Here is a 23,094-nt window from a genome sequence, read left to right as displayed (position 1 = left end):
CATCCGCGCCATCAACAGCGGGGTCACCCTGGCTCCGCACGCAGAAGAGCGCAGTGGACCTGGGGCTCATACTCAACAGGAACGGATACAGGTGTGTGTCGTGTGCGGGCGGGGGGACTGGGAGGGGGGGAGGGGAGGGGGGGCACGGGGGGGATGATGGGTAGGGAGGGGGGGACAACTGGGGGGGGAGGGGAGGGGGGGCGAACAACTGGGGGGGGAGGAGGAGGAGGAGGATGCAACAGAAAGCAAAGGGCAAAGAGTCGGCGGCCAAGCTCCGGACGGCCCAAAAGGGGGAGCGTCAGACTGGTGAATGGGTTGGCCTGAGTTCCCGGTCTTGGGGGCCTCGGGGGGAAGGGGGGAGGTGACGTAGCTCCTGCCGCTCTCGTCAACCTGCGGTGTCCTTTAGTGGCCCCTCTTTGGTGGTCCCCCTTTTTGCCTTAATTAAGAGGCCTATCTGGCTGCCGGCGGGTCTACGGAGGGGCTGGCTGGCTGCCGGCGCTGCACTGTCCGCGCCGTTGTTGCTTCCACCTGCACTCCGCTGCTGCTCTCCCTGCCCCTGGCTCCCATTGCAGTACTGATGCTGCTGCAGTACTGATGCAGTACTGCACTAAAGACATAACCTACATTACCTACTAAACCAATTCAGCCTGTTTTTTGTGTGTTTCGCAGCCACAAGGGTGATCTAGTGCTGCCACCCATAGCGGAGGCCGAGGACGAGGTGGAGACGGGGGGCGAGCCCTCGGAGCGGCGGGGCACACACACACCGCCTGAGCGGACCAGCCACGCCGGGGACCAGCCGACCAGCCGCCGGCGCTCTACGGGCGTCTCCTGCTGCTCCTCGCGAGCCCACAGCTTCCACGCACGCTCCGGAACCTCCAGCGCTATTGCAGCGGCGGCCGCCGCCGCCGTGGCGGCATGCAGTGTTGGCGGCAACGGCGGTGGGAACTCCAGCGGCGCTGGGTCCGCGGACATGTCGCCATCGGGGTCGCTAATAATGCCATCATCGCTGCTGACGGTGGCGGCGACGGCAGCTGCCGCTGCTGCTACGACGGCGGCGGCGTCAGCGGCGGCGGCGGCTCCGCCGACCCGTGGGTCATCGCGATCAATGACTTCGGATGGCGACCCAGATCACGTGCACGACAACCAGGTTTCCACTGTCAGCTTACGTTGCGACCACCCTGTGAATCTCGAAAGGTAACATGCAAAGGGATGGATCTGAAAACTGTACGTTGTACGATGGAACGGTACAGTACGGCAAGCGTTTTCAAACGCTCATCTCTTCTCTCGGCCCTCCCGCCCCGTTGCTGATCTGATCCGATGAGGCCAGGCTAGGAAGCTTCCCACCGGCCGCCTTAGCCTCCCTCCCCGCACATTCTCCCCGCCTAGGCTCTTGGTGCTGATGCTGGTGCTGGGGTGTTGATTTGTTCATGCCATTATGGGTTGGCATTTTGAAAGCTTCCGGATTTAAAGAGCTACCTAAAAACAGCCAGCCCGAAAACTCACATCAGGGACCTGCTCGCGCGAGCAGTCATATATCTGTTGTATATGCCATTTGTTTGTGCTCAATCGGGTGCTGGCTCTGTTCGGCCCTGCTCTGCGCGCACCCAGGTTCAAATCCTGGGTGGATCATTTGTTGTGGGACCGGGACTCCCGGCCTGACGAGATCTACCGCATGAAGGGGCTGCTCTGCGTGGAGGGCAGTGAGAAGAAGTACATGCTGCAGGTGGGGCTGATCACAGTAAGGGGCGGAGGAGAAGGGGGAAGAGGGGGGGGAGGGAGGAGGAGGGAGGGAGGGGGAGGGGGAGGGGGAGGAGGAGGACGGGGAGGAGGAGGAGGGAGGGGGAGGGGGAGGAGGAGGACGGGGAGGAGGAGGGAGGGGGAGGGGGAGGAGGAGGACGGGGAGGAGGAGGGAGGGGAGGGGGAGGAGGGGGGAGGGAAGTAAAGGAAGAAACTGAAAAGGGCGGAGGAGGGGGGGCACTTGAAGGCAAAAGCAGCCCAGTGCCGTAAAATACCGCCTAATGTACCAATGCCGGCGGTGCTTTCTTTCAGTGCAGGCAGTAATGCAAGTATTTGTTTTATTTACCCTTCCCTCAAACGACCCTCAAACAACCCGGATCTCCCCGCTCCACAGGAAAACGCGCCCCCCCCCCAGTTTCTTCTTTTACAGTTCCTGCCTCCGGCGCTCCTTCGCCCTGTTGTCTTTATATCCCTTCATTGAACTCACAACCCGCATACCGCTGTGTTTCTTCCCACCCCGTTTTATTTCGTCTTATTACCGTACAGGCTGTGTACGAGCTGTACGAGGTGGTTTCGGGTCCCGACTGGCAGCCCGGGGAGGTTCGAGCCACCCGGGTTGTCATCATCGGTCGCAATCTGAGGCCGGCGGTCGTGAAGGCCTCCTGGGCGCAGTTTGTTGGCGCGGGAGCATGAGGAGGAGGTTGTGGAGGAGGCGGTGCACTGCATGAGGGACAACAGCAACGCGGAAAGCTAGAGCACCAACAGGGCTAGAAGCGATTGGTGGGGCTGCGGCAGCAGCAGCAGGTGCATAGGAGTTTGGGGGTCGCTGGCTGCGTGAGCCTCCTAGCCAATTGGCACTGTAGAGTTTGGAGCTGAGAAATTAAAGAGCTTCGGACTGACTCCCGCGCGAACGGACGGACGGACGGACAGGCGGACAGACGGACAGGTGGACGGACAGGCGGACAGACGGACAGACGGAACCCTCGGAAGGGTCGTTAGTTGTTTCGGAAGAGGAGGTCGTGTACATCGGACCAGGATGCCGTACATAGGCGCGCTGCTGACGTGTGTTCACGTATGTATGTATGTATTTGTGTATGTCTCTCCCTGTCTGTTCGTCCACATGTTTGGTTACGTAGCCCAACCTAGAAGGGTTGTTTTATGTGGATGTGGGCGCATGTGTGGTCTTGGAAAGGGCCTTCAGCTTGGAAGCGCTTACGAACCCCTTGGCAGCTGTTTGCGCCCTGACTCGCATTTGGGCTCCCATCCATCCATCCATCCGCACCGCCGCCTCTGGACCACACATATTCATGATAGCAGGACATGAACAAGAACAGCAACACGACAAAACATCAAAAAACCTAGTAATACTACTAATGGTAGAAACAACAACAACAACCGGCATAGAGAGAAGGCTCGTACAGCTTTTTTCTCGCGCTGGCTGTTTTTGTGTACGGAGTGCGGGACCAACCTGTAAGCGTTTTTCAGGATCCGGGCATGATTTATTGTGCTTGTGTACGGCATGTGGCAGGATGGTGAGTTGCTGGTACGGCAGATGGAAGCTGGCCACGATAGCACGTGGGTTATCTGAATGACGACACCGGGGGGGGGGAAGGGGGAGGAACAGGAGTCTTATTTAGGGTTTATAAACCCTAAGCTCGTGTTCTTAAAACGGCATAGGTGCGAATGCAAGCCCTTTCGGCATCTCCTTTTGGGGACGAAACGCCCATCATTTTGAAATTTGTTTGCTCTGAGAAAGGCAAAAGGTTTACCCGTGGACATCTCCTTTATTTCGCCATAATGCGCTTGCACAAAAGTTAATGTATGCTAGGCTCTTCCGGAAGACACGCGCCCACCCGCATGTATTCGCCCTTTCGACATCCTTTCTGGTACGACGTGTTATGTTGATTTTTGTACAGTATGTTTTCGTAGAAATACGACGCGGAGCTGTCGTACCCGAACCTCGGGCCACAGCTCTGTGCGAGAAACCAACCCCCTCTTGGCATTTTGCGGCGCACGTATCCCGCCCTCCTCATGGCTTGAACGAGGAGGGAAAGCACCTCATGTTTTGGCTGTTTTCCTGTTTCAGCATCACCTCGTGCTGTCGCGCGATGTATTTGTGTACCCCTGCTGTAGGTCTCGCGGGTTTATTTATGCCCCTGTTTGTTCACACGCTTGATGGTGGGTGCCAATTACTTCATTGCTTGGCGCGATGCGTCGGCGCATGTTTTCCTCCTCCTTGCCTCCCTCGCCTCCTGTGGGCTCGACATGCCCACATGCAGTTTAAGCCAAACTCTCTCGGCAACAAAACGAGGCATTCATCGTTTGATGTAAACTATCCTTTCCTTTTACTCTCTGCAGAGTACCGGTGGGGCCTCAAGACAGGTTTTCCTAGGGCCTCTCTCTCTCTCTCTCTCTCTCTCTCTCTCTCTCTCTCTTGAGTTTTTGCAATGACCAAGGTCAATGCGCAAGGAAGGATAAGTTGCATTGCAATGTGTGGCAGCTTTACAGCTTTAAGGGCGGGAAACACATCGCTCGCAAGCGCGTTGCATGTGGGGGGGCGGGGACATAGGAGCTTGGAACTCTAGATACAAAATGATGGACGTGCCGATACGAGAACGACTGGCCTGGGGCCGAGACAGGTGGTGTTTGTGTGTGTGGAGGGGGGGAGAGGCCGGATGATACACTCGTGGTAGGGTGCTGACGGGCCCCGCGCCGGGTGCGCCCCTTGTGCTCGAACACTCCATTTTTTTTCTTTTGCGACCTCACTTCCGCAAATCATCTTTTTTTCTTTTTTGCACGTCCGGTATTCAAATTAAAATTTGCCAAGTTACTTCTTGAAGAAAAGTTCTGCACCATGTGGTACTCATCGAGGCAGCCAAGCGCACAGAGATACGTCCCAACTGTTTCTTCCCGTTGCGTTGTGCGCTGTTATCATAAGGGCCGGACTGCGAGGTGTACATTTACCGGACGGCAGGGGGGTCGTGACGGACACGGTAGGTCAAACTCCACTGAGGGTCTAAGCTGGTCTAACTGTGAAGGAGTGATAACGCACAGCAGCTCGCCTCTGCAAGCCGAAAGAAATCCTATGGGACCTTGGCTTTTCCATCGGGTCGATGGCACCGACTGGGAGGTCCTGAACCAGACAAGTTAGGAGCTCAGACACGGCGACAGGGCTGGTAGGCCTGGGTGGTTGATGGTGTACAGCAAGTCCTTGCCGACGACTTTCTTTTATGCTTGTGCGAAGAAGAAACAATAGATGTGTTTTAGAATATTACATGATCTGTTGAAGTGAAAGGACTGTATCGCCTCTCGCTTCTTTCTCGTAGCAAGTTGTGTGGCGCAGTTGTGGCCGCGATGCCGCGAGTGGTTCAGGTCGTGCGGTCTTGCCGCGTGCTGCAACATCTACATACAGCTGAGCTACTATTATCCTTACAATCAGCACCAGTAACGGCATCAGCGAGTTGCCAGGCATCCACATCGGGCTCGGGCTATGAACGCGATGTCTATTGCTCTTTGCGGGCGTTGGACCATCGACATTTTCATCGGCGATTGTTCAGCTCACTTGCTGTAAGTCGCATTTGTAGCTGTTACGGTCGGTCGCCATCTCGCGACCATCCAACTGAATTGGTGTTGCACCGCAGGGCACAAGAGCCGCCAGGCTCCGTGAAGTAACAGAAGCCCTTATGTTGCCGCCTACAAGCTTGCATTTTGACCGGGGCGATGTGCCCGTACCGGAGGACCTGAATAACCCTCTTGGCCGTGCGATGTTGAGACTTATGGGTTTCGAAAGCAAGGCTTCAAAAATTCTGCATGGTACGCACTACTGAGATTGAATGTGTGGGACTTGATTTCCAGGGCGTGCTCTGGCAGACCGAGGTAGTGAACTGCGTGAATAGGAGGACTCTGAAGTCCTGTCCTTCCCCGCCCCATGCACATTCTGGCATCCTATCCCTGGCCCTCATCTATTTCCTCCTCTATCCGCCTAACTGACTTAACGACCCACGTTGCGCTGCATCTCACTCTCGCCGTTGCCTGTGCAGCGGCCCAACGGTTGTACGAGGCCATCGCAGAGAATGCGGACACGGGCGTCATGCAACGAGGTATACCTCGAGGATTTGTCCTCCGAAACCTGTCGTAAAAAAAACACTATCTCGGTTTCCACAATTGAGATGTCTCTACGATTTCCCATCCATCCTACCTTCATACCATTTTACGCTATTTCCATGTTAACCCCCAGCCTCACCCACCAGCCTTTTCCTAACCCCCAATGTATGAACTCCGCTCCCCTTCCTCTGTTCGCATATGCCGCCCATCCGCGCACAACCGACTGATTGTTGCAGCTTTCCAGACTGGCACCACGTTTTGGGCGACCTACGTGCTCCTGTCCCTCCACGTGTGGATGATCATCCACCGGCTCCGCAACTGCGGCGGCCCCGATGTGCGGGTGTTCCGGCAGCGGTTGTACAACCAATTTCAGGCGAACGTGGAGAACCGGGTTTACTCCGCCGGGGTTCAGGTGGGGTTGGGAGCGGTGGGGGAGAGGCGGGGAACTTAAGGCGATGAGACCTTGGGTGGGGGAAAGGTCGAGAGGTGGCCATCAAACCCCAAGAACCCTGAAAACGGAGTGCCGAGTGCGAACACCCTTTCAGGATGTGCAAACGCATGTCGATACATACATACATACATGCATACGCCTACTCAAGACATCCTGGACTCAAGACAAGACAACCCAGTTCCATGTAAACAGCACAACATGCGCCCGCCCGCATTTGACACTCGACGCTTTGGCAATCGACGCACTTTGGCTGGTTGACAGGTTTTGCTGGAATTTATGGGCTATTAATAATTTCCTTCGTGTTGTATTATCTATCTGCCACTAAGTAGTAGTGATATCTGTGAATACGTGTGTGGTGTGATAATACGTGCAGGTCGGCGTCACGAAGTGGCTTAAAAAGTTAGAGGCGCACTTTTACGAGACGGGCTTTGAGCTGGACGAGGTGGGGTGGGTCGGCTCCCGGGAGGGGCTCTGAGCTCAGCGGTGCCAGGGGGGCGCGGGCCGCGTGCAAGTGCGGTGGCGATGGCGATGGGGACCTGAGACATGGCGAACATCTATACAATATGTATTGACCTGTTGGCTGCTGGGGATGCTGAGGACGCAATGGCTCGTTAAGGAGGACACCGACCCACGGGTCAGGCGACAAGGTAGTTCGGGCCCAGCATCGTCCACGACGCTGTAGGGGGTCTTTAGGCCCTTACTGGTCCAGGTTCCCGCTTCAATTACCAACTCGGACTCTCATGCCGTGTCGCTGCTGCCGCGGGTGGTCCGTGTATGGATGGTCCCCCCCCCCCCAAGGCGCTCAAGGGCGCCCCCACGGACCCGCTGCTGCTGGCGGACATCTTCCTGCGCCGGTTCTACGGCGGGGATGAGAAACACAGGTGGGTGGCAGTGGCAGTGGTGGTGGTAGTGGGTGTTCACGGTGTGAAAGCGCCAAGAAGATGGAGGCACGTGTGCACCCACTCAACACGTCATATCACAGCCGACTGCGGGTTGTCCGGTTGGGCAAGAGGGCAAGGGCTGAACCCGACGTAACCAAGCGGGTCGCGACCGGCCCCCGGCCACGTCCCCCTCGCGCCCGCAAGGAAGAGAAGGAAAGGAAGAGAACCAGCACCTCGCACCAACATGACGTAACCGCGCCAACACCTCCCAACTCTACCGTGACGTTCATCATGGCTGTAACGGCTAACGGCTAACGGACTTTTCGCCTAACCACTACGTCGTACAGAGCCGACGCGGAGCTCGTGTCCCGGTACACTATGCGCGAGCTCCAGTGCCTGGCCCTTACCGACGATGCTGTCGTACTGGGGGGTCATGTACGCTTCAGCGGCTCTCATCTGCTTGGTCCCGCGGTGCAGCGAGCAGGGGTGGCGTCGCCGGCGGAGGATGCGGCGAGAGACGAGCAGCTGCAACAGCAGCAACAGGACTCGAGCAGGGCGGGCGAGTCGGCGGCGGGGCCAGGGTCGTCAAATGGGACGGCCGCAGCGGGGGGGACGTTGTAGACGTGGATATAGCTGCGTGCGCGCATATGTGTGTGTGTGTGGTGTATGTGTCTCTCGAGGTTGGGGGCTGTGCCACGGCAGGATGTATGTGCGATATGTACGAGTCTCAGGAAGATCCTATTGCACCGATAATTGGTAGTTTGAGCTCGACTGGATGTTTACTTTTGTTTCGCAGATTTTTATGCGCTCGGGTAGTGGCTGATGTATTCAAGGTGTTTAATTTATTACTGAAATGTTGAAGATCGTGTTTGGTAGGTATTAGGGGTGTGGCATTATAACGTAAAATGCACGTTTGTCCATTATGTAGTGTAATGCTGTATCCGTGCAGACGCATGTGTCATCCGGATTTTTTTCATCATCTTATCACTTTACAAAGGATATCCGCATTCGAAGCACTTACAGGAGGGGGAGAAAATTGAAAATTTCCCCTTCCGCAAGACAAAGCCACAAAACTGCGAGCTTCTTCTTCCTTCTCACACGACACGTTGCTCCGTCGATAATGAATCGCCATTCTCCTCGTGCATAACGCAAACCGTACACCACCGTACTTCGCAGCTCTTAACACCGAAATAGAAGTCCCCAGGCTTCTACCATCCGTTAGCATCAGTACATGGATCTGCCAGTAACAACCGCAGGACCTGTCGCCTGGCGCTCTCCACCACACGGCAGCTGGCTTCACATCAACAATGCCGCAAAGAAGGGTCTAACGACGTCCTCAGCTCGGATGCAAGCTACAGCTCGCCGGCGCAGTGACGATTCCACATATCCGCTCAAGCACATGGAAGCCAGCGGACAGTACAGACTACTGTCACTGATTTCTACGTATGTGAAGGTGTAGGGCAGAAAGGTGGTGACTGACAACCCGTTCGTTGCGCAGTGTTCAGCGCAGCAGCGCAAGTTAAATGGCTGGCTTCTGCCCCAACTCCTCTGCAGAACGGGACCTGTCGCCGCTTCGGCCGCTATTCTCTCCTCCACTGCCGTCAAGACTTCCATACATACAGCGCTGCCCAACGCTCCAACGCGCTTCCCCCCATAATAAAGTATGTCAGCAACCCTGAAAGATAACCGCGGCCGGCGAGAGCCACAACTGCGCGCCCAGAAGCTCACAGCCCAGCGCCACCCGGTCCGTCCATGTCCAAGCGAGCGCCCACAACACTCCTAAAAACTAAGGCCCCCAGCACGAGCTCCGTCTGCAACAGCCTGTGGAACGCAGGCAGACAATGAAGCTTAGTAAACTCAGAAACAACGCAACATGACAGTAGGTAACGGGACAGAATGGCATACAAGAGGCGGAGGAGCACTTCCAAAGTTTTGATGAGACTGCATGGTGGAAGGCAGCAACGTATTAGCTGTCTTGAGCCACGGTAAGGTAGATACGAACGCGTTCCTCGGGCAGCAGCAGCAACAGCAGCAGCAGGATAGAAATATGATCTGCTTCGACAACGCGAGGAAGTGACGATAACCACACCCCTTCAGCCTCCCACGTCCCCACCTGGATACGACCGTGGTACTTGAAGCCGCCACGGTCGAAGCACACCTTGTCGATGTTCTTGGCCAGGCACAGCTCCGCAACCTTCTTCCCCACAGCCTCCGCAGCAGCCTACATCCCAGACCATAACCCCAGTTGCAATGGACATTTCACCGATTTTTCCCCTCCGACAACGCTCTGTCGCCAGTGAGTACATGTGGACAGAGCACGGCCTCAAAACACACCGCATGCGTTTAAGTGATATATGTGCAGAACATGAATCGGTGCAGAACGCGAATCTGACACGTGTTTTGAATTACTGCCAGCGGAACCAGCCAGATACCCCACGCTGCGTCCCCTGGTCCCTGGTTACGCTCCTCCCACCTGCCCAGGCTAGCCTCATACACGATATATCAGCACCCAGCCGGTGTCAAGCCGGTGTCCTAGAGAGAGACGTTTATCCCGCCGAGCCCTTCACTGGACCTAGCACCTGCTATTTTCTCAGGATTGCCCTTCGGTCTACGTCTACCTCTTCCACAACGTATTGCACCGGACAGTAAAGCCTGCACTATGTTCAATTCCCAGTTTTAGACGCACCACGTTCGCGCCGCTCTCCAGCGCGCCCTTCATGTCCTTCGTGACGCTGCTGGCCGACACCAGGGTGTGGCCGACCGAGTCATCGATGACCTGCAAGAAGGCGGCCGGGGTCACTCCATTATAGATTCTGCTTCATCCATTATACAGCTACACCCAATAGCAGCGGGCACTAGGACTAGGACAAAGCTGCAGAGTCGGCTCACCTGCACATAGATGTGCTCGTTGGACTTGAACACAGCCATGCGCGGGCGCTCGGACGTGCCGTCAAGCTGTGGAAACGAGGGTAAGAAATATCCTCCTGAACCCTCGTAAGCAATTCTACGGGCTGCGCAGGTCGCAAATTGCGCCGCACCACAAACCAGCTTCTGGTGTATACAACCACACCGTATAGCGTTTGATGCCATAGCGTCGACCTGCCGAATCGCACCTTTTTGCGAAGGCGCTTATGGCGTGCTTGCGTGCTCGCCTTCCTCGACTCCGCAGCCTTGGCGACCACAGGCGTGAACGCGCGAGACACTGCAAGGACCCCAAAGTAAATCATATGACTTAGCTAGGAATGGAGTGGATGATTAATAATACCATGCTTCTGTTCAGGAAGACCACGACCGCAAGAGACAGTCGCAGGCCGCAACCACGAAGGCTGTTTCCAATTCACTTTGCTAACACAAACCGTGTAAACACGGTAATCATTATATTATCCTGTACCTGGCCGTGTGGGAGCAAGGGTCGACAGGGCAGTCGCCCTGACGCTGCACGCCTGCATCCTGCTTATCCTTTCCCCAAAATAAGCTCCCAATGACGGATAGTATGGAAGACCGCTAGGTGGCAACCAATACGCAGTGCTCCCAATTTAAGGAATGCGTATGTAATGAAAACATTCCTCAGTCGGACTTTCGACTCCAGGAGAGGGCCAATAAACTGAACTCGTGTGTCGGTCGCTCGAATGCCAGCCAAGTTTTCGTCGTAGGACTTATCAACGTGAGATACATTAATGTTTAAACAAGTTTCCACGGAGACACCTCTGGTCGTAGCATCAGGTCCTAACTCTTCCGACACAACCGTCAAAGAGCGACGCGGTGCGATGGCGCCTAACGGCGCGGCTGCAGCTGGTATCAGTGCGGCCAATAAATGGAAGGTAAAATCCAAACGCAACTAGAAAGCCCGTCCAGACGAGGAGCGCTCTTGTTCTACTGACGCGCGCACCAACGGTACACCCCCTTGCCCCACTCTCAAACCCCTTGCATTCTTCACCTGCCATTCTTGCGCCCTATCATTGTGTGTAAAGAAATCTACATGCGTCTGCCACGCCCGGGCCACCCTAGGACCATGTCCTTGTCCATCAGTTGACCCGGGGTTCGGTGCGGGGAAGGAGCCGCTGTAATGAATAAACGAACATGTGCCCCAAGACCTCAAATCAGTAAGACTTTTTTAATTAATGTTTCCTTCTCGTGCTGGAACCTGCTTACGGACCTACCCCCGGCCAATGCGGCCAATCGGTATGCTCCGTACCTCTGTCAGCCCTTCACCTAACCCTAGCTCCCCATCGAGCCGGTGCCTCCCACCCACCACTGACATCATGCGCTTCTTTCTCCACGGAACCTTCAAACCCCAAACATAACTCCCGGGCCGTCCGTCTCTTCGACTTCTGTTCTGTTCTGTTCTGTTCTATGCACACAACACAGCTGCTTTCCCGGCGTATCGACGCCACGGATACCCCCGTGATCGACTTCACCCGGCGGCTCATGGCGCAGAGGAAGGACGCCCTGTCCCTGGCACAGGTGGGGTAAAGGAGTTGCTTCCTACGGGTGCTTGTACGCATGTACGCATGTATGTATGTATGTATGTATGACTTAGATTACACTGTGGGCTGCGAGAGCCGGGGGCCGAAGCCGAAACACAGCGCAAGGGTCGGGAGCACACAGCACAAGTCGGTTAGTCTTGTGTGCTCCCGACCCCGACTCAGACTGCCAACACACTCCGCAGCCACTCCGCAGCCACGCCATCCGGGGATGGGGCTGCAGTGAATACACCACGAAGGGCTCTCAGGACCCCCTAGAGTTCCGATTTCGTATGTATGTATGTATGTATGTATGTATGTATGTGTGTATGTACGATGTGTGCGCCGGCGGCCGCCCCAGGGTATCGTGCACTGGGGCCCTCCTCCGGCCGCCCTGGAGCGATTGACCGCCCGCTTGGTTTCGGAGCCTGCTGCGATCAGCGGCTACGCGCCCAATGAGGGGCTTCCGGCTCTGCGGGCGGCGCTGCGACGCAAGCTGCTGGAGCGCAACCGCCTGCCGCACGTGAGATTCACGTAGGCAGTTGAAATGGCGGTTGGGACGACGGTTGGGAGGGCCGCACCTAGCTCTAGTTCTTCAGTTCTCTTGTTGTGCCGTACTGAGTGTTGTGCTGCCTGTGCGTTCACTTTCCTGTATCGAACCCGCTTGCGGCGCCACCACCACAACCACCACAACCACCACAACCACCACAACCACCACAACCACCACAACCACCACAACCACCACAACCACCACAATCACCACAATCACCACAACCACCACAACCACCACAATCACCACAATCACCACAATCACCACAATCACCACAACCACCACAACCACCACAACCACCACGTCCGGGACCGGGGGGAAAAGTGAAGGGAAGAAGGAAGTGGTGGTTCCTCCGCCTGCATTAGGTCAGGTCGAGCTGCCTTCGTGTCTCCATGTCCCGGTCTGGCGGTCCATCCTGTCGGACCGGGTTCCCCCACCCGCCCCAACAGCGCCAAACCCTCTCCCCCCCTCCCCACCCACCCATGTGTGACCTGAACCCCACATACCCAAATCCGACAGTACGACGTTATCGTCACGCCGGGATGCAATCAGGTACGGAGGCGAGTCGCCGTACCGCACTGTACGGGATGTACAGAGGCGCAGTGGGGAGTTCCTGGTGGGTCACTTTCAGCCGGGGGAAAGGAGGGGGAGGGGGTTTTCCGCCACAACACGTCTGTCCGACTGTGTCTGTGCGTGTGTGGCTGTATGTCTGTCATGTCTTCAGGCATTCGTGAACGTGCTGCTGTCCCTGTGCGACGTGGACGACAGAGTGGTGCTATTCCAGCCGTACTACTTCGACCACCTCATGGCGATACAGGTAAATAATTATTAAACCCGTTAACGCGTGTGTCTGTATGTTTATGTATGTATGTATGTATGTATGCATGTATGTATGTGAGTGTGATTGTTTTTGTCCGCCGCTGCCGTCACAACCCCCACAGCCGCCATAGGACACGTCAGCAGTTTGTTTAGTTTTTGTTGCTACGTAGAACTTCCCCCCTCCGCCCCGTGGTTGGGTCGGATTGGGTTGGTTCCTGGGTGACCCGTGGGTCGCACTGCAGATGACTGGCAGTGCGGATCGAGTCGTGTTGGGGGAGTGCGACCCGGTCACCATGCGACCCTCCCGGGAGTGGTTGCGGAGGGAGCTGTCGGGCCCTATGCCGCCCAAAATGGTGGTCATCGTCAATCCCTGCAACCCCACAGGTACCATGGGGGCCCCATAGCCGTTAGCGGTTGGGTTTACGGTTGAGGAACAGGGCACACTCTGGATCTTAACCCAACTGTCGGCCACAGAGATCAAGATCTATCACAGATAACGACCGACGACGTACCAACTACCGTACGGCATCAGAAGCAATGCGGCCTCACCTGCCCACTGCCACCTGTGGTAGCGATCTTGTTGTTCGTACACTTGGCAAGTCCCTGACCATGCGCGCCTTCCTCCCTCCACCACGACATGTCGTACGTAGGGTTGTTGCTGACGCGTGACGAGCTGAATGAGATCAGCGGCCTGTGTGCGGCTGCGGGTACCTGGCTGGTGCTTGATAACACGTACGAGGACTTCATATTCGCACCGGGTGGGGCTTCGGGGGGAGAGGGGAGGGGGAGAGGGAGGGGGAAGAGGGAGGGGGAAAAAGGGAGGGGGAGAGGGAGGGGGAAAAAGGGAGGGGGAGAGGGAGGGGGAAAAGGGGAGGGGGAGAGGAAGGGAAAAGGGGAGGGGGAGAGGGAGGGGGAAAAAGGGAGGGAGAGAGGGAGGGGGGAAAGGGGGAGACATGACAGGACATTACACACATCACACCACCACCATCCTCCTGCAACCCAGCGCAGGAGGGGAGCACTACTGCCCCGCAGGACCCCACGTCATCCACTTGTTCTCAATGTCCAAGGTACGGACAAAACGTACCGTATATGTACGACACCGTACTGTGTGTCGTACACGGTGACTGCTGCCTTTTCGGTCTGACACGGGGCATATGCTTGTGAGTACGTGTTGCGAAAGCGACGAGTGTATTAGGAGGGAGGGACTGGGTGTAGGACTGGGAACAGCAACAACGTACGGCGGAACTGCTCACATTGTACTGCAGGCGTACGGCATGATGGGCTGGCGCGTTGGTTACATCGCGATTCCTGACTACGATCACCACAACAAGGACGTGGAGGGGGAGGTGAGGGCAGCCGCACCAGCTGGGCCCGATGGGAACGGAACACCGGCGGAGGCAATGACTGCGACCGCCGCCGCCGCCGCCGCCGCCTGCGGCACCGGGTCACCTCCGCCACCGGCTGCTCGCGCTCCCGCCGCTGCCCCCGGGGCCTTGGGCCTGGCTCAAATGAAGGTGCGGGTGTTGTGGCGGTGACCACGTGACGGAGGTCGCTACTTGGGAGGGGGAGGGGGAGGGGGAGGGGGTTAACAGCACTCCCAGTTTACAGATGCCAGTCCGACGTGGTGCCGTTGCTTTCCCTTGTCGGGCGGCCGTATTAGAAGTAGTCGAAGTCGTCAAGCGCGGGTACGAGTTACCCTCATTCCCCCTCTTCTTCTTCTTCGTCGTCTTGTTCTCCTTGTGTTCTTGTTCTGCCTGTTCTTGTTCTTGTTCTTGACATTCTTTGCTTGTGCGTGGACGTCCAAACATAATCCTGATTTCGGCGTTGTGTCGCCCCAAATCAGGTGCCACGTATGCCGTGTCGTACCCAGCGTGGTTACCCCGGCCGCTCCCCGGCGATCCGGACTCCCTCCCCCCCCACGAACAGCCGCAACCCCCCCTCGAACCCGATTTCGCGAACAGGCACGTCCGTGTCACTCATTCTGATGGTATTCGCGCCTCTTGTGTTTTTCCCCCCCCGTCTCCCCCCCGTCTCCTTCCCGTCTTGCCCCCCCATATACCACGTTGACCTTTTCTTCGTTGCATCCGATTTCCCCCCTCCCTCTCCCCCTTCCCCCCTCCTTCTCCCCCTCCCTCCCCCAACCACCCACCCCAGGTGCAAGACGCGGTGTGTATTTGTGCCCCCCAGCCAAGCCAGCTGCTCGCACTGGAGGCTCTCGGTCCGGGGGGCAGGGAGCACGTGGACCAACACGTCAGTAAATTGGCAGGTGATAATCACAGGACAGGAAGGGGCGCTGGAACTCCGGGACCGCGAAATGTCCCCCCAACTCACCCCATCCCACCTCAACCTCAAGAACAAAACCGTTCGGCGGTTTTTCTTTTCCGACCTCCAAAACCGTCAGATGGACGCAGTTTTGCCTTAATGATGAAACCGCTGGCACTATCGGCACTAGTGTATAAACTCGAGGCATATTAGGAAAAATATTTTAAAACCTGTGAACTTTCCTAAATCTCTAAAACCTCTTAAACCCTAAAACCTACCGTAAACCTCCTCAGCCAATCGCGACCTGCTCCGTTCGGCGCTGAGCTGTCTGGAGCCGCACGTGCTAGGCGGTGAGGGGGCCATCTACTTGTGGGCTCGACTACCCCCCAGTTGCGGGGGTGACGACCGGGGCGCGGTGGAGTGGCTGGTCCGGGAGGCCGGTGTGTGCGTCATTCCGGGCTCGGCGTTCGGAATGCCGGGTGAGTCTCCAGGGAGGGGAGGGGAGGGGGGAGAAACCCTAAAACCCTAACTTCTTTCCCCTCCCTAGGGGGAAGAGGAAGGAAATTGGATAGGTGTTGTACAAAGCAGGGGACGCACGACAGGGGCGGTCCGTCAATGAGGGGGAAAAGGGGGGAATGAAACGTTGTGTATCGCGATGATGATTTGCTACCCCCGCCGCCACAGCCTCTTCTGGCTTCAGATGGCTCCGTTCTGTCTTGCTGCTCAGTCAAGTATTAAGATATAGTTAGGGTAATCTCTAATTTAGGACTTGCTTCCTCCTCGAGACTTGGTTGCCCCTTGGCTGATCGCCCCACATCAATACGTTTGTTGTTCCCGTGCGAATGTGGGCACGGTGCATAGCACCAACATGCAGTCTTGAACATGGAAGATTTTCTGAAGCCGGTAAACAAAGGAAAAAATGGATTTAATATAGAAAACTGCCTATAGGGGTTCCCCGAACGGGAACCTAACTACCTGAGAAAGTCACGAATGAAATCCCCGTGTTGCTAAATAAAACCTATACAAATATTTATACTCTGGTATACCAATAAGTAATTAATTTTGCATGTGTGTTAATTACAATCTCGCAATTGGAATATGAAATCCTACTTAGAGCCACAGCGCTATTTAGTCCAATCCTTGTTATAAATTTTTTTAAGACAATAAATACCACCCACTTAAAACCCGTTGAACAGGATATATCCGGTGCTCCTACGCGAATTTGCCGCCGGAGAAGTTCCCGGCTGCGGTGGAGCGTTTGAGAGAGGGTCTGGAGCATCTGGTGGCGTACGGCATGACGGACATGGGGCAACAGCAAACAATGCCGTAAGATGTGCCGTACGGTGAATGCCGTACGAGGTTATTTGGTGCCAGTCGTGGGGGGCGGGCGTGGTTCCCCAGCGGACCGGGTGCTGTGCTGTTTGGCGCCGTCCAGGACCAGGCGGTCCCCCAACCCCCAACCCCCAACGCCGGGGGGCAAAAGGACACACAATCGCCCTTTCTGTAGCCCGTACCCCCTCCTACCTCCTCGTCCTACTTCCTCCCTCATATCCTACACACCAACACCGCCCAGGGTTTTAGGGTTTTAGGGTTTTGGTGGGTGACAGTCGGGGCTCGTGTGCTCGGCCCTTCAGGGCTAAGGTCGGCTGAGCTCCTGGAGCAGCGCACGGGGGGCCGGTGAGGTGGAGGTTTGTGTGGAGGAGGGGGTGGGCGGGGGGAGTGAGGAGGAGGAGGACGAGGAGGAGGAGGAGAGGAAGAAGAAGGCGGCAAGGGTAGGGTGGGAAAGCGGAAGGCGCGAGGGTACGCTGGCGACCTAGAGAGGAGGGCTCTACGCAAAGAGGGCTTCAAGCGGGGCGAAACACGACATTTTCGTTTTTTCTTGATGGTTGATGATTTCAAAAGCTTGGGCGATAAGAGGAGTTTCGATGCTTGCTGAATGCATGGTCTTTCTAAAACAAGTATTTTTATTTTTGGAAATTAAAAGCTATAAAGATATGCTTTGTATTGGGGCCGAGAGGCCCAGTTTGCGCCGTGTGACAGGCCTGGTTATGGTTACAGGTTAGCGGGGCATGCTGGCGTTTTTTGGGGTTGCTGTAATTTTATGTTGGTGTCTTGGGGAATCCCTGCCGGGATGTTGCTCGGGATGTTGCTCGGGTGTATGTGTGAGCGAGGAGGACAGGAAATGGTGGTTTACATATGAATTGCAGTGGAAACAGGCTTTGTAGGTTAACAAATGCCGGGACGTGCCGTGGTCTGACTGCCGTGCAGCAGGCTCCAAAACCCTCCGAAGCACGCCTGGCTCGTCGCTTGTCTGCTTGTTGGAAACAATATCTATCCGTTTCCCCTTCTTGTCGAATTTTCCAGGCACAGCTATTCTTGGCGGAACCCACTCCCGTAATCGTCGGCTGTGCACTCAAACGGATTTAAGGTCGGCAGCAGTTCTGGCGCTGATGGTTGTGGTTCTGGGCTTGACTGACCCATGTGCCGCACCATGCCTGTGTAATCTCTATGCGTTGTATTTGAGAAGCTGTAAAAGCGTTGCGGAGAGTAGACGCAACATAATCGAACACCTGTGCCATCCCCGAAGCCGGCAAATCGCGCCATGATGCCTACGCATCCTAGTTGCGTAGATTCTGTGGGTGTATGATACATTTGCGTGCTTGCGACGCCCACCGGAAGTTTTGTTTTGGCGGCAGTCCAGCTCGTACATCAGCCTTCAACTTCTCACTGCTGCACAACCGAAGCTTCGGTGTTATGCATATGGATTGGAACCTGAGCTGAGAATAAATCTATTTCTTCAGCGCCGTGCAATCACCACAATTAAGCCCTTCCTTCAGCTGGGTTCGCAATTTCGACGTGAAGCAACGAGTCTCGACATACTAAATTTCTCACGACATCATATTCACTCGACTTCATTTAGCATCTAGCCGTTGACCTGACATATTGCACGTAGACTGGATGCAGTGACATCCTGTCGTCTTGCCTTCGCTTGTAGCGTGCTTCTGGACACAGCAGACACAAACTATTGTGCTTCACATGCGGCAATAATAAAGTGTGCAAAGAGGTGGGAGCCGGCGCGGGGACCCTGCCTTCCAAACCATCGCGCTTGCCTGGTTCAGACAGCCGATTAAGGTCCCTCTCCAGTATCAGAAGCACATAAGATACTTGTCTCCCACTCTAAGATTGTTCATGACGACGTTTGGCGTCCGCGGTTGCAGGGACATTTACAGCCTTGGCCGGCAAGTGTAGGGCGTCAGGATGCAGCCGGGCATGCAACCGGGCATGCAGCCCGGTATCCCGTCCAACATGCAGCCTGGACTGGCATCCATGATGCAACCCGGTATGCAACCCGGCATGCAGCCGGGGATGGCGCCAGGCATGCAGCCGGGGATTACCCCTGGAATGCAATCCCTCATGCAGCCAGGTCCAGGGATGCAACCTACCGCAATGCAACTCATGCACCCCGGATTGCAGCCTGGGATGCAGCCGGGCATGCAACCCGGACTACCCCCTCCTATGCAACCAGGACCACCTGCCATGGCGCCCAGTCTACAGCCTGGGATACCGCCGCCATCCATGCAACCAGGACCATCTGGCATGGCGCCCTCCATGCAGCCAGGAATACCGCCACCCAGCATGCAGCCAGGGCCGCCGCCACAGCCGCTTTCTATGCAGCCGGGGCCGCATCAGGGCCACAGCATGGGCTCCATGATGCCGGGGCCCGCACCGAACCATGCCATGGCGCCGGGCGTCATGAGCCGCACCACATCGGCACCGCAGCCCCAGCAGCAGCAGCAGCAGGCCCCGGCGCCTGGCGGTGGCAACATCATGGGACATACCGCTCCCGGGGCGCCACCCCACACGGCGCAAGGCATGCACTCCATTATGCGTCCTCAGCCCATGCAGGCCATGCCGCCGCCGCAGGTGCCGCCGTCGACAGCGGTGGTGCAGCAGCAGCAGCAGCAACAGCAGCAACAGCAGGCAGGTCCGCCGCCGCAAGGCAGACCGCCATACCCTGGGCCAGGTACGGGGGCAGGTACGCGGATAAACCAAACGTTTATTCGTGCAGAGCAGGCGGATGGGTCTGTACGCCGTCGCGCCTCCTTGCCATAAGGGTTTGCTACGTCGTGTCGTGTGCTCCAGATTAATCCGTGATCCGTGAGGGCAAGTTAAACCGAATGATATATGAATGACTTCTGTGCCGCGGGAAACCATCACTCATCCCCCCGTGATTTTACGCTAGCTGTTGGGAGAGCCTGGAGTGGGCCCGCGGTCTCGCGCCTTCTTGATGGATTTTCGCTGTGTGATGTTGTGTGGACCTCTGGGCCCTGGCGTCTGCCGTCGGCCTCACCACCACCACCACCTCGTGCTGTTGTTTCTTATGAACTTTTCCAGCCCGATGTGTTCCAGCTTCCATCCGTTTGCCTACCTCATCAACCAGCCCCCCCGGCCGGGCCCCATTACTGCTGTCGCCATTCCCTGGTGTTATGTATATGCGAGGGGGTGTCGCCCACTTTCCAACGCCATGTCACGGCTGCATCGCATTTCCCACTGCCCATCTGCAGGTCAGCCAGGGGGGCCCCCGTCCATGGCGCCAGGGCCGCAGCCCACGCCGTCGGCCTTCCAGCCGCAGCAAGGCCCCCCACAGATGCAGCCCCAGCAACCGCCAGCATCGCAACAATCATCGCAGCCGCAGTTGCAGCAGCAATCGCAATTCAGTCAGCAGCAGCAACAGCAACAACAGCGTATGGAGCCACAGATGCCGCATGCGGCCACACCGCCGCCGCCGGTGGCAGGGGCCCCGCAGCAGCAGCAGCAGCAGCAGCAGGTGCCGTCGCAGGCGCCCGGCGCGCAAGCCGCCCCGCAGCAGCTCCTAGCCACGCTCATTCAGCAACAGTTCCAGCGTCAGGGTGGCCAGGCCCAACTGAATGTGCAGCAACTGCAACAGGCGTTGCAGATCTTGCAGCAATCAGTGCTGCAGCAACAGCAAGCGCAACAGCAAGCACAGCAGCAAGCACAAATCCAGGCGGCGAACGCGGCCGCGGCGGCCGCGGCGGCGGCAGCAGCAGCGTCGCGAGGGGCAAAGGGCAAGCCGGGCAAGAAGCCGGGCAAAGGGCCAGACGACGATGGCGCCGCCGTGCCAGCGGCGGGACAGCTTGGAGCGTACGGCAGTACGGCAGCGGCGCCAGCTGCAGCGGGGACGGCGGGCGCAGGCGTGTCGCCGTCAATGCTTGCCGCCATGTCAACCTTGGCCGCGGGCCTGCCCCGCCCCGCGGGGGGTGTAACAGCCGCGCGGCCGCCTGGAGTCCCAGGATCTGGATCTGGATCTGCACCCGGCCTGCCGCAAGCCGCCATCGTCGGCGCGGGCGCGGGCGCGCGACCGCCAGCGCAGCCGCAGCAGGCGACGGCGGCAGCGGCCGCAGCTTCCATGGCAGCAACGGCAGCCGCGCAGCAGCAGCAAATGATGATGCTAGCGAACAAGCCCAAGCCCAAAGTGCCGTACAAGTCCGACCTGGTTTATGCGCCTGACGGCAGCATCATTGTCAGTGACGACGGCCCGGAGCCCGGAGGGGAGCCCGGAGGCGGCGGCGGGGCGGCGGGCGCCGCCGGCCGCACCGGGGCCGGCAAGCGTGCCCGCGGCGACGACGACGGTGAAGATCCCTTGGATCTTCTGAAGGGTATCGTGGACATCGAGGCGGAGAGTCAGTCGAATTTGGGGACGGGAAAGGCGGTTGGGGACTTCACGCCCATGTCGGTGCAGGTGGGTCATGGGGTGGCGGAGGACCTAAGTTGTACACGTACCAGTTATGCGGAGCCACCGTCACACCGCGAACGTATGGTGGCCATGCAGTACGTCGCTACCGTACCACTGCCGCACAATCACCATCAACACCAGCACAAGCACCTAAGATTTTCGTCTCGATTTCTGTCCAATAGGCGGTTCCCTTCCGCGCCAAAAGGCGTTTCCGTTAAACTTTTCTGAGGGAGAAAAAGGGAAGTCTAGCCTAACAGGAGAAACCATGAAATGTACTGATTATCTATATGTCTGTCTGTCTGTCTGTCTGTCTGTCTGTCTGTGACACACGCACCCCCCTCCTGTCTCCCCTCGTCAAACACACGCACGCACACACACGTGTCCAGGAGGAGTACGTGCTCAATGAAGAGCCCACGCTGGTACGGATACGTGACGTGGCACGAAAACACAGCATGAGGCGACTGGCGCCGGATGTGTTCCCGTACCTGGCGCTGGCTGCGGAGGTACGAGACGTGACGAGAGACGTGATGGGAGCTGTTGGGAGGTGGCGCGAAGTGGTTTGTGTGTGCCGGGGGGGTTTGAAGGGGCCGGGGTGGTGGTGAAAAGCTGCGTAGCTGACGCGAAGAAGCTGCGGTACAATAGGCGTTCCGAGCTCGTAGGTTTCGTGACTACCATCATCATCATCATCATCATTATTATTATCATCATTATTATTATTGTCATCTGACTATCGCCACCTCTCCTGGCCTCCACCCTTCCCTTTCCCCGCCTCCTCCTCCTTCACTCGTTCACGGTTCGTCTTTCCCCCCCCCTCCTCCTCCTCCTCCTCCTCCTCCCCCCCAGGCGCACCTCTCCCGGCTGCTGCGTTCCGTGGGTCGTGTGGCCTCCCAGCGCCTCGACCCGGGTCGCCACGCCGTGGTCCCCCCCACCGCGGTGGCCAGGTCGGGGGTGAACGCACAACACCATATACAGCGGCTGAGGAAGACGGACGAGGTGCGGATGGCGGCCAAGAAGGAGCAGGTAGGCCCTCGGGCAGGGGGGCGGGGGAGGAGGATGGAGAGGGTGTAGTGGAAAGGGTGTGGGGTGGGGCGCGGATGGGGGGAAGGGGTTATCGGCTCGTTGGGCCGTTTGGTTTTGTTTTTGTGGCGATGGTTGTCTATGAGGAATGCTGTGGTTTTGGAGTGAGAGTGGGGGGTATGTGATGCTGGTGTGATGGGTCTTCGCACTTGGGCGGTTGTTGTGTGTTTCAAGTCCCGTCGTGTCCTGTCCGCACAGTCATTGCTGCTGCTGCGGTCATATATGCCGCTACTGCTGCTGTTGCTGCTACTGCTGCGATCACCGTCATTATTATCAGCAGCAGCACCATCATGTAATTATCCTTCCTTTTCCCCCCTCCTCCCAACCACCCCCCAACCACCCCCCCAACCACCCGTCAGGAGGAGGAGGCTCTCCGTGCGGGTTTGCTGCCCAAGGCGGACGGCGGTACCGCCACCCGGGGCCAGGCCGCCCAGATGAGCGAGGCGGACAAGGCGGCGGCGGCCCAGCTCAAGGTACACACACACCTGGGTCAGGGAGGCTAGGGAGGGAGGATAACCACTGGGGGGGGGGGGCGGTGCGGTAACTGGTGCGGGTGGTGATGGAGTTGCACCTCAGAGGATGTAGGCTTTACATGAGTGCCGTAGATTCGTGTTCGCGTGCTGGGGAAGGGGTAAATAAGTTTACTAAAGGTTGGAAAAGTCCGTGACTTGTGTTGCCTGGTTGGGAATCGTGGTTGTGGTCATACCGACCGTGTGCCGCTCCTCCATCCCATTCTCCATGCAAAGCCGCACGGCCTACCGACCAAGGTAAGCAGGATTCCCCAAACTTTCATTCATGTGATAATAATGATGATGATGATGGTGATGATGGTGATAATGATGATAACGATAATGGTGATGATGATTATGGTGATGATGATGCGCAGGCGAAGGAGGTGCAGAAGGCCGCGCAGGCCAAGGCTCAAGCCACACTCAGCACCATCTTCTCAGGTATCAAGCGCCAAAAGACCTACGTCAACCAGGCCGCAGCGTCAT

The 23,094-nt window shown here is 57.3% G+C and overlaps 5 protein-coding genes across 5 annotated transcripts in view; 4 read left to right on the top strand and 1 right to left on the bottom strand.

The window, feature by feature from the left end:
• Positions 1-2,430, top strand: part of VOLCADRAFT_88817 (uncharacterized protein) — a gene marked incomplete at both ends in the record, with an annotated part of 6,744 nt that extends 4,314 nt beyond the window's left edge. Inside the window, 4 exons of the mRNA XM_002948536.1 lie at positions 45-91; positions 670-960; positions 1,609-1,723; positions 2,284-2,430. Coding sequence (XP_002948582.1) covers positions 45-91; positions 670-960; positions 1,609-1,723; positions 2,284-2,430 — 600 coding nt within the window. The remainder of the gene's footprint in view (positions 1-44; positions 92-669; positions 961-1,608; positions 1,724-2,283) is intronic.
• Positions 2,431-3,554: 1,124 nt separating this feature from the next.
• VOLCADRAFT_103909 (uncharacterized protein) lies at positions 3,555-8,120 on the top strand (the record flags this gene model as incomplete). Its single annotated transcript, XM_002948535.1, has 11 exons — positions 3,555-3,623; positions 3,871-3,915; positions 4,017-4,102; positions 4,177-4,286; positions 5,150-5,304; positions 5,379-5,550; positions 5,778-5,837; positions 6,078-6,253; positions 6,666-6,734; positions 7,091-7,173; positions 7,521-8,120. The coding sequence occupies 11 exons, from the start codon at positions 3,555-3,557 to the stop codon at positions 7,792-7,794; spliced, it is 1,299 nt and encodes a 432-aa protein (XP_002948581.1). The 3' UTR covers positions 7,795-8,120.
• A 27-nt stretch (positions 8,121-8,147) lies between these two features.
• On the bottom strand, positions 8,148-10,701 carry prpL18 (plastid/chloroplast ribosomal protein L18). The gene is made up of 6 exons (XM_002948401.1): positions 10,565-10,701; positions 10,287-10,375; positions 10,063-10,128; positions 9,860-9,949; positions 9,287-9,394; positions 8,148-8,994 (listed from the first exon to the last, which is right to left on the bottom strand). The coding sequence occupies exons 1-6, from the start codon at positions 10,620-10,622 to the stop codon at positions 8,953-8,955; spliced, it is 453 nt and encodes a 150-aa protein (XP_002948447.1). The 5' UTR covers positions 10,623-10,701; the 3' UTR covers positions 8,148-8,952.
• Positions 10,702-11,526: 825 nt separating this feature from the next.
• On the top strand, positions 11,527-16,597 carry ast2 (aspartate aminotransferase; the record flags this gene model as incomplete). The annotated part of the gene is made up of 11 exons (XM_002948534.1): positions 11,527-11,637; positions 11,998-12,159; positions 12,706-12,738; positions 12,911-13,003; positions 13,248-13,389; positions 13,656-13,763; positions 14,017-14,072; positions 14,271-14,351; positions 15,160-15,271; positions 15,561-15,746; positions 16,464-16,597. 11 exons carry the CDS (start codon positions 11,527-11,529, stop codon positions 16,595-16,597), a joined length of 1,218 nt encoding a protein of 405 aa, XP_002948580.1.
• Positions 16,598-18,598: 2,001 nt separating this feature from the next.
• Positions 18,599-18,769, top strand: VOLCADRAFT_48386 (uncharacterized protein; the record flags this gene model as incomplete). The annotated part of the gene is made up of 1 exon (XM_002948533.1): positions 18,599-18,769. A coding segment is annotated over one exon (171 nt), but the record flags the coding sequence as incomplete, so codon positions are not given.
• Between the last annotated feature and the right edge of the window lie 4,325 nt (positions 18,770-23,094).

Source organism: Volvox carteri (genome assembly GCF_000143455.1).
Source record: "Volvox carteri f. nagariensis unplaced genomic scaffold VOLCAscaffold_10, whole genome shotgun sequence".
Classification (NCBI taxonomy): domain Eukaryota; kingdom Viridiplantae; phylum Chlorophyta; class Chlorophyceae; order Chlamydomonadales; family Volvocaceae; genus Volvox; species Volvox carteri.
Note: the sequence above shows the minus strand (reverse complement) of the source record. Positions and strands in the feature narration are given on the sequence as shown.